The sequence below is a fragment of the Monodon monoceros genome, unplaced genomic scaffold (assembly GCF_005190385.1).
Source record: "Monodon monoceros isolate NGI ecotype Baffin Bay Population unplaced genomic scaffold, NGI_Narwhal_1 Super_Scaffold_20, whole genome shotgun sequence".
NCBI lineage: Eukaryota > Metazoa > Chordata > Mammalia > Artiodactyla > Monodontidae > Monodon > Monodon monoceros.
Window position 1 is genome coordinate 134,042,628 of NW_021703777.1, and position 12,479 is coordinate 134,055,106.

The 12,479-nt window shown below is 57.8% G+C and overlaps 1 protein-coding gene across 1 annotated transcript in view; it reads left to right on the forward strand.

The window, feature by feature from the left end:
* The window catches only part of HTRA3 (HtrA serine peptidase 3), a 29,495-nt gene extending 17,878 nt beyond the window's left edge, over positions 1-11,617 (forward strand). The window contains exons 5-9 of the mRNA XM_029235391.1: positions 235-267; positions 1,995-2,109; positions 7,328-7,376; positions 8,951-9,046; positions 10,699-11,617. Of these exons, the coding sequence (XP_029091224.1) occupies positions 235-267; positions 1,995-2,109; positions 7,328-7,376; positions 8,951-9,046; positions 10,699-10,864 (459 nt within the window). The 3' untranslated portion in view covers positions 10,865-11,617. The remainder of the gene's footprint in view (positions 1-234; positions 268-1,994; positions 2,110-7,327; positions 7,377-8,950; positions 9,047-10,698) is intronic.
* The last annotated feature ends 862 nt before the right edge of the window (positions 11,618-12,479 follow it).

The following is a 12,479-nucleotide window of genomic DNA, read 5'->3' on the forward strand; positions in this document are numbered from 1 at the left end:
CTGGGCAGGTCAGACCCTGATGATCAGACGGCCGTGCACTTGGCCTGTGTGGGCCTCAGTTTTCTTATCTATGAAATGGGAGACAGTGATGAGGCCTTTTGACATTGTCCGGGGATGACATTCAATTACATGTTTCTGTGCTGGTTGGAATGGTAGTTGGAAGAAAAAGCTTCAGGAACCCTCGGGGTCGGGGGGCTCAGGGCACAGCTAATGTCGAATTGCTTCCCCCTGCAGTACGGGAACTCCGGGGGACCGCTGGTGAACCTGGTAAGTGTCCCCTAGAGCAGGGGCCTCGAGTTTTCGGGGGCTCTGCTCACATGGCGGGTGGGGCAGGCGTGGGACCCAGAACACGGCCAACAGCCTGGAGACCCAGGAGGAGGATATGACCCCGAGCATGCGCTGCCCCGTACCCCCAGGGGAGCTGGTGCTGTCAGAGGAGTGAGGGACACCCCGAGAACAGCAGCCCAGGCCAGGGCTGCGTGCCTGTGGTGGACCTGGGGCAGGGGACACAGGTTGGGGACGAGTCACCCCCTCTGGGTCCCCCTGTTGTCGTGTTGACAAGAGACGAGATGGGCGTGCCATGCACCTCGGCACCCAGGCTCCCTGGGTTTGGTCCCTGCGTCTGGGCCGTGTAAGGATAGACCAGACCAGCTGAGGTCCAGCCCTCTCTAAGACACAGATGCCTGTTCCCCCAGTGCCAGATCTCAGGGGAACGCCTTAGCCTTGCCATTCAGGCAGTACTCGGGAGGGGACCCATCCAAGGAGGGGGTCAGGCAGGGACACACCCAAGCACAGTGTGAGGAGCAGGGAGGGCTCCAGAGGGACACCGAGCCGGGGGACCTGGCAGCTGACATGGGATCAGGGAGGGCTTCCTGGAGGCGGGAGCATCTCGTCTGGGCTGTGGAGATGGAGGGTTTGGGTGGATGGGGACGTGCAGGAGAAAGATATTCCAGGGCGAGGGCAGAGCACGGGCACGGGGTGGAGACGTACAGGCAGGTGTCGCTGCTGGAGCAACAGGTGGGAAACAGTGCAAGGAGGCTGGTGCGCCACGTCCTGACGCGGAGGGTGCGTCTCCCCACGCCCTGACAAGCCCTAGGCTCTTCCAGCAGTGCTGAGGCCATAGCGCTGGTGTTCAAGAAAGCTCGTGTGGGAGGACCTTAGGCCAGAGTTCAGGAGGCCACGCCCTGTGGTCCAGGCGGAGGGGGATGGGCATACAGGGCCCATGAGAGACTCTCCATCCCTGGATCCTTTCCTGGCCTGGTCCTCCCACCTCACGGCTCCTAGGGAACAGGTGGGGATGGGCACTTGGGGGACCAGGCAGGCGAAGTATGCCTTTGTCCAAAGCTCTGCGGCAGGCCCCAGAGGGGGTCCCTGGTGACCAGGCCAGGCCGTGGCCTGGGTGTCGTGTGCAGATGTCACCCCCGAGGTGAACAGGAGAGCCAGGGCAGGGGTGCCTGCCGGGCTGAAGGAGGGGCTAGGTCCAGGAGAGAGGCCTCAGGCTGCAGACTCGGCCAAGCTGCACCAGCCTCGTGGCGGGCGGGGCAGGGCAGGGTGGGAGCCCAGCTCCAAAGGGACAGAAAGGAGGGGGGATGCTGGGGGCGGCCCTGGGCCCACTTGCCCCACCCTGCTTCTAGAAGGCGGGGATGGGGGGGTCCCACAGTCCTCACCACGTCCCTCTTGGCCTAAGCCCCTTGGAATGCTGCCTGGGGGTGTCCTCGGTCAGTGGGCTCTGCTTTGCAGGGGCGGATTGCAAGCTTCCCCGGCCAACACTCTCCAGCGATGGGAGCGGGGTCAGCTTTGGAGGCAAATGGCGGGAGAGGTGGGGGTCCCTGACCCAGGTGTGAACCCCAGAGCACCTTTTCGGAGCTTCTCAGGGAGGGTGCTGATGGCCAGGGTCCCCTCTGGGAGCCGAGCCGCGGACACGCCGCTCTGTTGCTGAGGGCAGAGGTCGCCTGGCCTCCCCGAGTGACCACCTGCTCTGATCACCTGCCCAGGACGGCGAGGTCATTGGCATCAACACACTCAAGGTTGCGGCCGGCATCTCCTTCGCCATCCCCTCAGACCGCATCACGCGGTTCCTCACGGAGTTCCAGGACAAGCACGGCAAAGGTACGCAGCTCCCACGTGGAGGCAGGGAGGCTGTCCCAGGCCTGAGCCCACAGCCTCCCGCCGGGCCAGGAGATCCTGCGGTGCTGTGTGCCCACGCTCACTCCTGACCCCGTCCTGATGTCCTGAGAACCCCGCCCCGGGATACCTCAGCCTCTTTCAGGACTTCCACTTCATGGCCACGTTCACCCCTACCCCTCCAGACTGGCCCCTCTGGCTGGGGAGCATCAACCTCACCTCCCACCTCCAGGGGTTTGGCACCTGGGCTTCGCTTGTCTGGGCTGCTCCGTAGTTGTCAGAACTCAGTGCTTCCTTCCATCAACTCACCCACCCACCCACCCATCTACCCATCCACCCACCCATCCCTTCACCCACCAACAAACCCATCCCTTCACCCACCAACACACCCATCCCTTCACCCACCAACACACCCATCCCTTCACCCACCCACCCCCATCCAGCCATCCATTCTTCTACCCACCCACCCATCCGTGCACCCACTCATACATCCATTCATCCATCTATCCTTCCTTTCTTCCTTCCTTTTCCTTCTTTCTTTCCTTCCATCCCTCCTTCCTTCTGTTCATCCATCCACCTATTCACCCTTCCTTCCTTCCACCTATCCACCTGCCCATCCATGAGTCCTCCCTCTTTCAGCCCTCTGGCCATGCAGACTGCCGGGCAGTGTAGCCTCTACTCCGGGGGAGCAGAGCCCGAGGTCCTGATCCTTGGACATTACCCTCTTCTCATCCTCCATCTCCTCCCCGCATCCACACGGGCACGTCCAGCCCACCCTGCCTGCTCCCAGATGGCCACGAGCATCCATCTGGGAGAGGCCTTGACAAGGCCAGGTGACTGTCCCCTGTCCCTAGTAAGGACAGGCCAGCCGCTTTCCCAAAGTCGGTGGTCACAGCCACTCTCCAGAGGAGGGCCACGTTTCTGATCTCAGGACCTTTCCTGGCGGCCTCCACCTTCCCACCATTCTCTTCACCTGAGCAACTTCTCCTTCCACCCAATTTGTCTCCCATGACCCGTCGTGGCCAGCACCCAGACCTGACTCAGCCCTACTGCTCACACCTTCACATTGCTCCCTGTCTCCTCCCAGCCCCTTCGCCAGCAGTCCACTGAGGGCAGGGGCATTTCTTCATGCTTGCCCCATCCTGCACGCCCCCACCAGCCAAGTGTACAGACTCCAGTACAGCCCAGACCAGGGCTAAGAGGACTGGTCCCATGGAGAACCGCAGTTGAGGACCCCGTTTGGTTCGTCCGTGTCCCTTATGTGAAGACAGCCTGAAGCTAGGGCACAGCTGGTCTTCCTTAAAGAAGCTGAAGGCTTCTGTTGGCCAGGGGATCATCTCACCTCTTGAGCCCTTTTCTCCTTGGCTGCTAGGAAGCTCAGAGCTTGATCCAGGGCTGCACCTTCGTACCACACTTGGTTTTTTCTCTAATAACCAAGTTTTCCAGTTTAATTTTCCTCTGCTCCAGGGGTGCCTTTGACTTTGGCCACCTTCCTGGAAATCAGTGGGGCTGTACTTGGCACAGATTGAGCTGTGACGTGACTGATTTGTTGGAAGTGGGGTGATAACATCCTCTTCTTTTTTCTCTCTTCCTCTGTTGTTGTACAGGGACTGTCCCCATCCTTTGTTGTACACTGACCTCACCCCAGGCCCCAGGGAACACTCGTCCCCTGTCCCCAGAGCTGTCACCTCCCTGAGGACATGTGGACTAATGAAAGAGCCCAACAAGTTTTAGCTGATTGACTGAATTTATAATTTTAAAGCCTTCTGAAATTGACTGATGTTCACTTTTAGGTATTTTTTTTTAAATAAAAATACCAAATCATCCAAACCCAGTTAATCTAAATTTCTTTAAGACTGACCATCTTTTTATTACAGTGAGGGGATGTTAGGTAAGGTGCACTTCTTGTTTCCATCTAGGGGTTGGGGGGCAGAGGCCTCTGGGGGACCTTCAAGGTAAGAGTGGCCCCAGGAGTGTCTGGGGGTTCAGCCAGCCTTAGGACTAACGTGTCCCCACAGCGGGTGATTGAGTTAGTGGGCTGGGCCATCCTAGGTGTCTGCCCAGAAGGTACACAGATAGTACACAAACTTACACCCAGGACTGAGGGGCAGAAAAACAATGGTTCAGCTCGACTCCCTGAGTCCTGTGTGACCCTGGACTTGTCCTGTCCTTCCTGGAAGCCTCAGAGAGTTGGAGAGGGAGGAAGGGGAAGAGGGCCAGTTATGCTTACACATAAGTCTAACCCTGACCACACTCGCCACTGTCATTCAACATGGTCTAGGAAGTCCTAGCCATAATAATTAAATGAAAAAAAGAAAAAAAAGAAAGAAATAAGAGGAATCTAGTGGCAGAGGAAAAAGGAAAACTGTCACTCTGTAGATGACGTGATACTCTATATAGAAAATGCTGACGGCGACACCCAAAAACAAATAGAACCCGTCAGAAAACTCAGTTAAGTTGTAGGACACAACAGTAATCTACAGAGTCCATTTTGGGGAGACAAGAGTCGATGCCGGAGACCAGTTAGGGGCTCACAGCAGCCTTTCTGGTGGCCAGGCTCGGGGGGTGGCAGCTGTGGGGGTGAGGGCTGGTTGGGTCCGGGATCTATTTTGAACTTGGAGCCAATAGGACCCGCTGGACGGTGGGGTGAGTGAGGGGCATTTCCTGGGATGGGGGCCCTGGGGCAAATGAGAGATTAGTCTTGATGCCGAGAAGCCCAGGTGTGAGCATCGCTCTCGTGTCTGTTTGTTTGTTGAAGTGAGAGTCAGTTCATGTGGCGCACAGTTGACCATGTGAAAATGTACCCTTGGGTGCATTCCTCCTTCCCTGGAGAGCATCCGCCCCCTTCAGGCGATCACTTCCCCTCCCCGCCCGCATTGTTGTTTTGTTACCATCTTTGATGTACTTGCCTCACTTTGGGTCAGCGTGGTTCCATGACATGTTTAGAAAGAAACAGGGCACCCAGCCTCCCTCCAAGCCTTGTTTCCAGCACGCGACACGCATCACTTAGGTGATTTTCCAATAAGGACGGGAAGCCGAAGGGTTGCAGTTATGATTCTGTATCTGGAGAGCCCGCGAGTGGGCGGGGCCCGCTGCTCTGGGGTCGGTGGAGCGTGAGGAATCTCCTGCCCCAGGAGATCTAACAGGACAGCCACTGGCCTCAGGTGACCCTGGGCTACGCTTCTCGAAGCCGCGGGTTTCTTCCTCTTTGGTAAGCATGACCTTGGGGCTGTGAGCGAAGCTGACCAGTGGCCAGTACTCGTGCCGGGAGCAGGTTGGAGGGCTGAGGCCTCAGTGCCCGGGCCCCACCCCTTTCCTCTGAGGACCTCATCCAGTCTTGTGGATTTAAGTGCCATCTAGAGTGACTCCCCCAAATTTACATCTCCAGCCCGACCCTCTCCCCAAACCCTAGTCTCAGATGTGCAACTGCTTGTCACCCCCCCACACACAATCTGTGTGTCCCCATCACCATTCCCCTTCTCAGTTACAGCAGCCCCATCCTTCCAGATTTTCCACCTGCATCCAATCCATCAGCCAGCCCCGCTGGCCCTATCTTGGGGATCAGTCCGTCCCCTACTGCTCTCTTGCCATCTCCAGCTCCACCCCCCAAGCCAGCCACCAGGGACACTCACCTCCTCTCTGTTCCTCTGTCCATGCCCTTGCCCCCCACAGACTCTTCCCACTGCCAGAGGAGGTTCTTGCAAAATTTAAGGCAGACCGTGGTGTGTCTCTGTGCAAACCCTCCCCAGGCTCCACCTCACTGGGAGTAAAACCCAAAACCCAAAGCCCAGCAGATCGATGGGGTCAGGGCTCCCATGTGCTCTGACCTCAACTCCCACATCTCCCAACATCTCCCATGTTCCAGGGTTCCACCATCGGGAACATCCATCAATCTTCCTTGGTGAAATGTCTGTTTACATAATTTGCCCATTTTTAAAATTCGAGTTGTTCGTGTTCTTAAGTTTTGAGAATTCTTTATACATTCTGGATAGGACCCCTTTGTCAGATAAATGAATTGCAAATATTTTCTCCTGGTGGCTTGTCTTTTCATTCTCTTAAGAGCAGAAGTTTTGTAAATTTTGATGAAGTCTAATTTACCAATTTTTGTAAATGGGTTGTGAGTCTAGTGTTATATCAAAGAAATCTTTGCTAACCAGAGGTCCAGGAAGGTTTTCTCTTACATTTTCTTCCAAAAGTTTTACTTGGTGAAGTTTTAGACTTAGGACTATTATGTGCTTTGAATTAATTTTTAAAAATAGTGCCAAAGGGCCTTTCCTGGTGGCGCAGTGGTTGAGAGTCCGCCTGCCGATGCAGGGGACACGGGTTCGTTCCCTGGTCCGGGAAGATCCCACATGCTGAGGAGCGGCTGGGCCCGTGAGCCATGGCCTCTGAGCCTGCGCGTCCGGAGCCTGTGCTCCGCAACGGGAGAGGCCACAACAGTGAGAGGCCCGCGTACCGCAAAAAAAAAAACAGAGATGGGTTATTTAGAAATAGATATTTGGTTTCTAAGTTATTGGGAATCTTGTAGATACCTTTCTATTAGTGATTTCTAGTTTAATTCCATTGTGGCCAGAGAGCATATTTTTATGGTTTGACATTTTAAAAATGTACTGAAACTTGTTTATGGTTTAAAATATGTAAATTCTATTTCTGGGTCTAAGTCACAGGCTGGGGCAGCTGGGGGCATAGAGGTACCGTCTTAGCCTATTATGTGTGCAGTGCTCCAACCAGAGGGCCTGCCACATGGTCAGAGCTCACTGGGTATTATCGATTAATATATTATTTATGGAGAAGGCTGGGGGAGGTGACTAGTTCCGACCAGAGTAAGGTGAGCTTGGGGAGCCTGTGGGATGGAGGCTGGGGAGAAGAGCCCCACTGTCCGCTGGGGTTTGGATGTGGGGCTTAGCAGGAGAGCAGATGTCAGAGCTGAGGTGGTTGGATGGTGCCTGAGAGGGTGAGGGTGGGCACGAAGCCACAGGATTAGAGCCAGGACGTCTCCCAGCTCCTCAAGAACAGCCAAGTGGAGAGAGGTAACTCTAGGTGCCTGATCACAAGGGGGCTGGGCTGGTCCAAGCAAGGTGGCTCCTGCTGCCTTCTACTACTGGTGTAGGGGGTGGGGGACTTCTGCCCCTGCCTGGCTCCTTGGCGGGGACAGAGACTTTCACGGTGGCTCTAACCAAGTCCCCACATGCTCGGTTTCTAGACTGGAAGAAGCGCTTCATTGGCATACGGATGCGGACCATCACACCAAGGTGAGTGCTGAAGGACGCTGCCCCCTGCCACCCCTCCGTTCTCATCCCTCACCTCGAGCTTCCTCCCAGACCCTGGCCCCGACATGCCCGGCCACCCGCAGGTGCTCCAGCAGACCAGACACACTCAGGCTTCTGAGCCTTTGCTCAGGCCGGTCCCTCTGCCTGGAATGCCTTTCCCCCTCTGCCTGATAGGTTCCTTTGGCTTCCGTAGGACTCCATTCAGGTGCCCCTCCTCCAGGAAGCCTCCCAGATTAGCTTCCTGTGGCTTCCGTAACAAATTACCACAAACTCGGAGGCTCAAAACAATAGAAATTCATTCTCTCACAGTTCTGGAAGCCCACAGTCCAAAATCAAGGTGTCAGCAGGGCCGCACTCCCCCCGGACGCTCCAGGGGAGGATCCTTCCTTGTACCTCCCAGCTTCTGGTGGTTCCAGGTGTTTCTTGGACTGTAGTTACATCACTGCAAGCTCTGCCATTCTCATCGCATGGCGTCTTCTTCCTGTGTGTCTGTGTCCAGTCTCCCCCTTATTTCTCTTATTAAAACACCAGCCATTGGATTAAGGGCCCACTCTAAGGCTGATCTCATCTAGAGATTCTTAACCAACCACGTCTGCAAAGACCCTATTTCCAAACAAGGTCACGTTCTGAGGCCCTAGGTGGGCATCAGTTTTGGGGGCTGGGGGGACACTATTCTACCTCCCCAGGCTACTCGAGTGGGAGGAGGTGCCTCCTCTTCTCTTGCAAAGCTGTGCTTCCCTCGCCAGCATCGCCTTGGTCCCGTGGTGTCAGAATCGCCCATCCTCAACCTTGACCACGAGCTCCTTGGGAGCAGGGACTGGGTCCTGCCCATCTGTCTGCTCCCCCCACCCCTCCCAGGACCCGGTCTACAGCAGAGTGGGTGCCTGGAAATACTCAGTGAGTGAAATAGAGAAGGGGGTGGGGAAGAGGAGGGAGAGAGAGGAAGGAAAGGAAGCTGAAGGGAGGAAAATGCAACGTCAGGTCCAAGGTTTGAAGAAGGAAGAGGTCTCTGCACTGGGGAGCTCTGGGAAGAGATAAGCTCACCTGACTCACCCTCCCACCCACTCAGTCCCTAAAAGGACCTTCTTCCTGTTTCAGCAACTGTTCACCTAGGGAATAAGTCTGAAAGCAATTCGGAATCAAGACCACTATGCCAATTTGTCTTCTAAAGGTGTTCTTTCTGTCTCCCTATCATCCATCCACTCATTTGTCCAGTCGTCTGTCTGTCCACAGCATCATTCACCCATTGTCTGTTCATCCTCCTTTACCTTTCCTTCCTTCCTCATCCTTCCTCCCCCCATCCTCCCATCTGTCTGTCCGTCACCCTCCCCTCTTTACACTTCTAACCATCCACCTTCACCAAGGTTCCTCTTGAGGAGCCCACGTTGAGTAGGGGACACAGGCAAGAATCAGTGACAACCCGGAGTGGTCAGTGGCAGGACAGGGTAATGTGGGAGCCCAGAGGAGACGCCTGGTCTGGCCTGGGCGGTGGAGAGAAGGAAGAGTCAGTTTGGAGGCTCAGAAGAAGTGCCTTAACCGTGGAACTGCCTTTTCAGTTTGGTGGAGGAACTGAAGGCCAGCAACCCAGACTTCCCGGCGGTCAGCAGTGGAATTTACGTGCAAGAGGTTGTCCCAAATTCACCTTCTCAGAGGTAGGCTTCACCAGAGGAAGCAGGGAGACTGGGCAGGTGGGTGCAGGGCCTGGGCTGGGCTTCACTGATGTGCATGACCTTTAGCTTCCTGGCAGCATGACGCAATGTGGAGTGGCAGGTGGGACTCCGGCCAGTCCTCTAAGCCAGAGGCAGGCTGGAGAGGTGAAGGCCGCGCCCTTCCTTGGCCCGGAATGTCCTTTCCTTGGGTCTGGGGAGACAGAGTAGTAGCAGAGGTCACCCCGAGCTGCGTCAGCCTGGCTCTCACCAGCCCAGTGGGCCGGCCTGGGTCTTTCTGGGCCAATGTTCTCATCTACAAAATGGGCATGATTCAGCCTGCTCTTCCTGTCCCATGAGACATTGTCAAGATCAAATGAGATAAAGCCTCGTTTTCTTGGAAACCACCAACTACTAGAGAAAGGTCAAATGCAGCACCGTGAGCTGAGGCAGGCAGTGCGGTGGGTGGGGTCTGACGCACTTGCACGGCTGATCCTGTGCCCTGGAGCAGCTCTGAGCAAGCGCCTGCCCCTCCTCTGCCTCAGGGCTGCATCTGTGCAGTGGGCGGGCTGCATCAGATCCCGCTTTTAACTGTAACCCCGGGAGCTGGAGATGGTCCACGCTGAGATCTTGGGCTGCTGGAAAGGGTGAGGGCAGAGTGCGAACTGGAGCTGTGCAGGTGGGCCCCCCAGCCCCCGTGGCCCCTCCAACCCAACAGGACGCCTCCTTTCTGTTTTGTGTGCTGGGCTGGAAGACGCGGACCCCTTGTGTCCTTCCGCCGTGAACACAGTACACGTGCTCAGCCCGCAGCCGACCTGCAGTAAAAATTGTTGCAATACCGATGCATGAATCCATGAAAGCCAAAAAATAACCAGCGCAACTCAAGCTCTTTATTCCGAGTTGCTGCACCCCAGTGATTCAGCAGACAGCAGTCACCGAGAGCGGCCACACGCAGGGCACCCCAAGAGCCAGACGGGAGCTCGGTGGTGATAGTGGCTGCCGCTGACCAAGGCTGCATGTGAGCTGTGCGTTCCACATGCATCATCTCAGTTAATCCTCACTGCAGCCTGGAACACGCGGGCTGCTGCTCTTGCCCCCTTGCTCAGATGGGAAGGCAAAGGCTTGGCAAAGTCACTCCTCCGAGGTCACACGGCCCACATGTGTGGATCTGGGCGCTATCACCCATGCATCTAACCACGGTGCCACCCTGCCCGCCCGCTGGGTGGAGGGGAAGGTTACAGCGAGTCAGGTGCAGAAAGGGGGGGCCATCCCAGCTCGCTCTGTCTCTGATGGGAAAATCTTACGTTAGAATCAACCCCCTGGACCTTGTAATTTGCAAATCATGTTCCCACATAGGGCTGTAGATGTGGAAACCGAGGCTCGAAGGGGCAGAGCACCTGGCCCAAGGCAGCCCAGCGAGGGAGGCTGCAGCCAGAACGTGACCCCAGCCCTTCCGATGTACAGAAGTAGACGGAGAAAGCGCTAGTCCGTTGCAGGACAGTGCTTTCCGTCTGCTGTGAGAGCCTTGCGGTCAGGGCCGTGTCCTTCCCTGTTGAAATGAATTTTCCTAATGTGCTGCTGTTAAAGCCCACTGTGCCCAGACCCGGGCCCGGGCCTCTCGGGGCGGTGCTGTGACCACGTGTCTCTCCTGTTGGCAGAGGGGGCATCCAAGATGGCGACATCATCATCAAGGTCAACGGGCGCCCTCTGGCCGACTCGAGCGAGCTGCAGGAAGCCGTCCTGACCGAGTCCCCGCTGCTGCTGCAGGTGCGGCGGGGGAACGACGACCTGCTCTTCAGCATCGTGCCCGAGGTCGTCCTGTGAGGGGGGGGGGCCCTCCCTCCATCGCCGACGGAGCCTGCAGCCGGGACAGGGGCCAGCAGACGGGCTCCGCCCGGAGCCGCTGCCTCCCTTGGGGTCAGGACAAAGGACCCAGGTCGGTCCTCAGCAGAGCCAGAGGCCTCCTCCCGGCCGTCCAGGGCCAGAGCCACGGGCTGGGCTTGGGCAAAAGTCCGCATCTCAGCCTTCTGGGAGGATTGGCCCCAGCATCACGGTGCCCCTGGGGGCAGCCCAATGTCCCCCCCGCCCACCAAATGCTCCTGAGGGCCCTTCCAAGTTCCCAGATCTAGAAAACTCTTCTATTTTCCTGGAGGAAGTCCCATCCTCTCTCCGGCCTTCCTGCCTTTGCACCTGTTGATAGGATACCTCTCTCTGGAATGCCCGCTGCCCCACCCCTCCCCTCACTGACTCTCACCTGTTCAGGTCTCAGCCCCCCAGCCTTCTCCTCTCCCAGGTGTGCCTCCCTGGCCTCCCACACCCAATAGCACAGCGCCCACCACGTCGAATGACCAGGGCTATCTGCCCGGCCAGTCTGCTCCCCTTGAGGAGTCAGGTGTGGCGGGTCTGGCCCGGAGTTGGCACCGCGGGATGTTCCCTGGCCGTCCAGCCAAGCCCCAGGGCTTGGCGATGAGGTCCGCCTTCCCAGGCGCAAGAGAAGCTGGCAGGGAGCAGAGCGTGTCTGACCCCCTGGAAGACCGCCCGTCCTCCGGGAGGGGCCCCTGGGGTGGAGGGCGGAGGGCAGAGGAAGCTGGGACCTGCAGGGGGAGGGGAGGGGAGGGCTGAGCCGGCTACACCTCCCCTGGCTGTTCCGTGCAGCGGGACTCACGGCGTCGCCCAGGAGCAGGCGAGGTGCGCCCCTCTCCGCGGGGAGCCTGTTTCCAGGTGGCCCCGTGAGCTTCACTGTGCAGCCTGGTCCCCCATGTTGCTTGTACTGTATGTTTCTCTACTGTATGGGAATTAAAGTTTACAAGCACATGGTCCTGTGCCAGCAGGGGCGTCTGGGGCAGCCCACCCGCCGCTGTGCAGCTTCTCCTGACCCAGAGCTGACACATCAGTGGGCACGGAGACCCGGGGCTAACCGCCTGGAGCACCCAGGCATCGCCACGCCCCAGCCGCCCCACCACTCAGCCCTGGCTCCCCACTTACTCCCAGCCCCCCGGTCCCCGGCAAGACCCCTCCCTTCCCCGTGACGTGGCCTCTCCCCCCAGGCAGGAGGGCCCTGAGACCTCCGACCTCCTGGCAGGCGGGCAGAGCCCTTGGAGAGGCGCCTGGCTGGGAGCGGCGAGTCCGCTGAGTGTGCCCGGCCAGGCCGTGTGAGAAAGGCTTCCCTGCATCTGTGCTGTGTCATCCTCACGGCAGAGACCGCCCAGCAACAGGGAATGAGGCAGAACAGGAGAGACAAAGCTCGCTGCCCAGGGACACCGCAGGGGATGGCGGGAGCTGTGAACTTGCCCAGGGCCAGCTCCCAGGGTCACAAGTGGGGTTGTGAGGGTGAGGGGCGCCCATCAGGGCTGAGAGGGAGGGGCCCAGCCCTGTGTTCTGGACCACCGGCCCGGAAGGATCAAGTTCCCTTGGTTCCAAACCTCACAGCGCGGCAGGG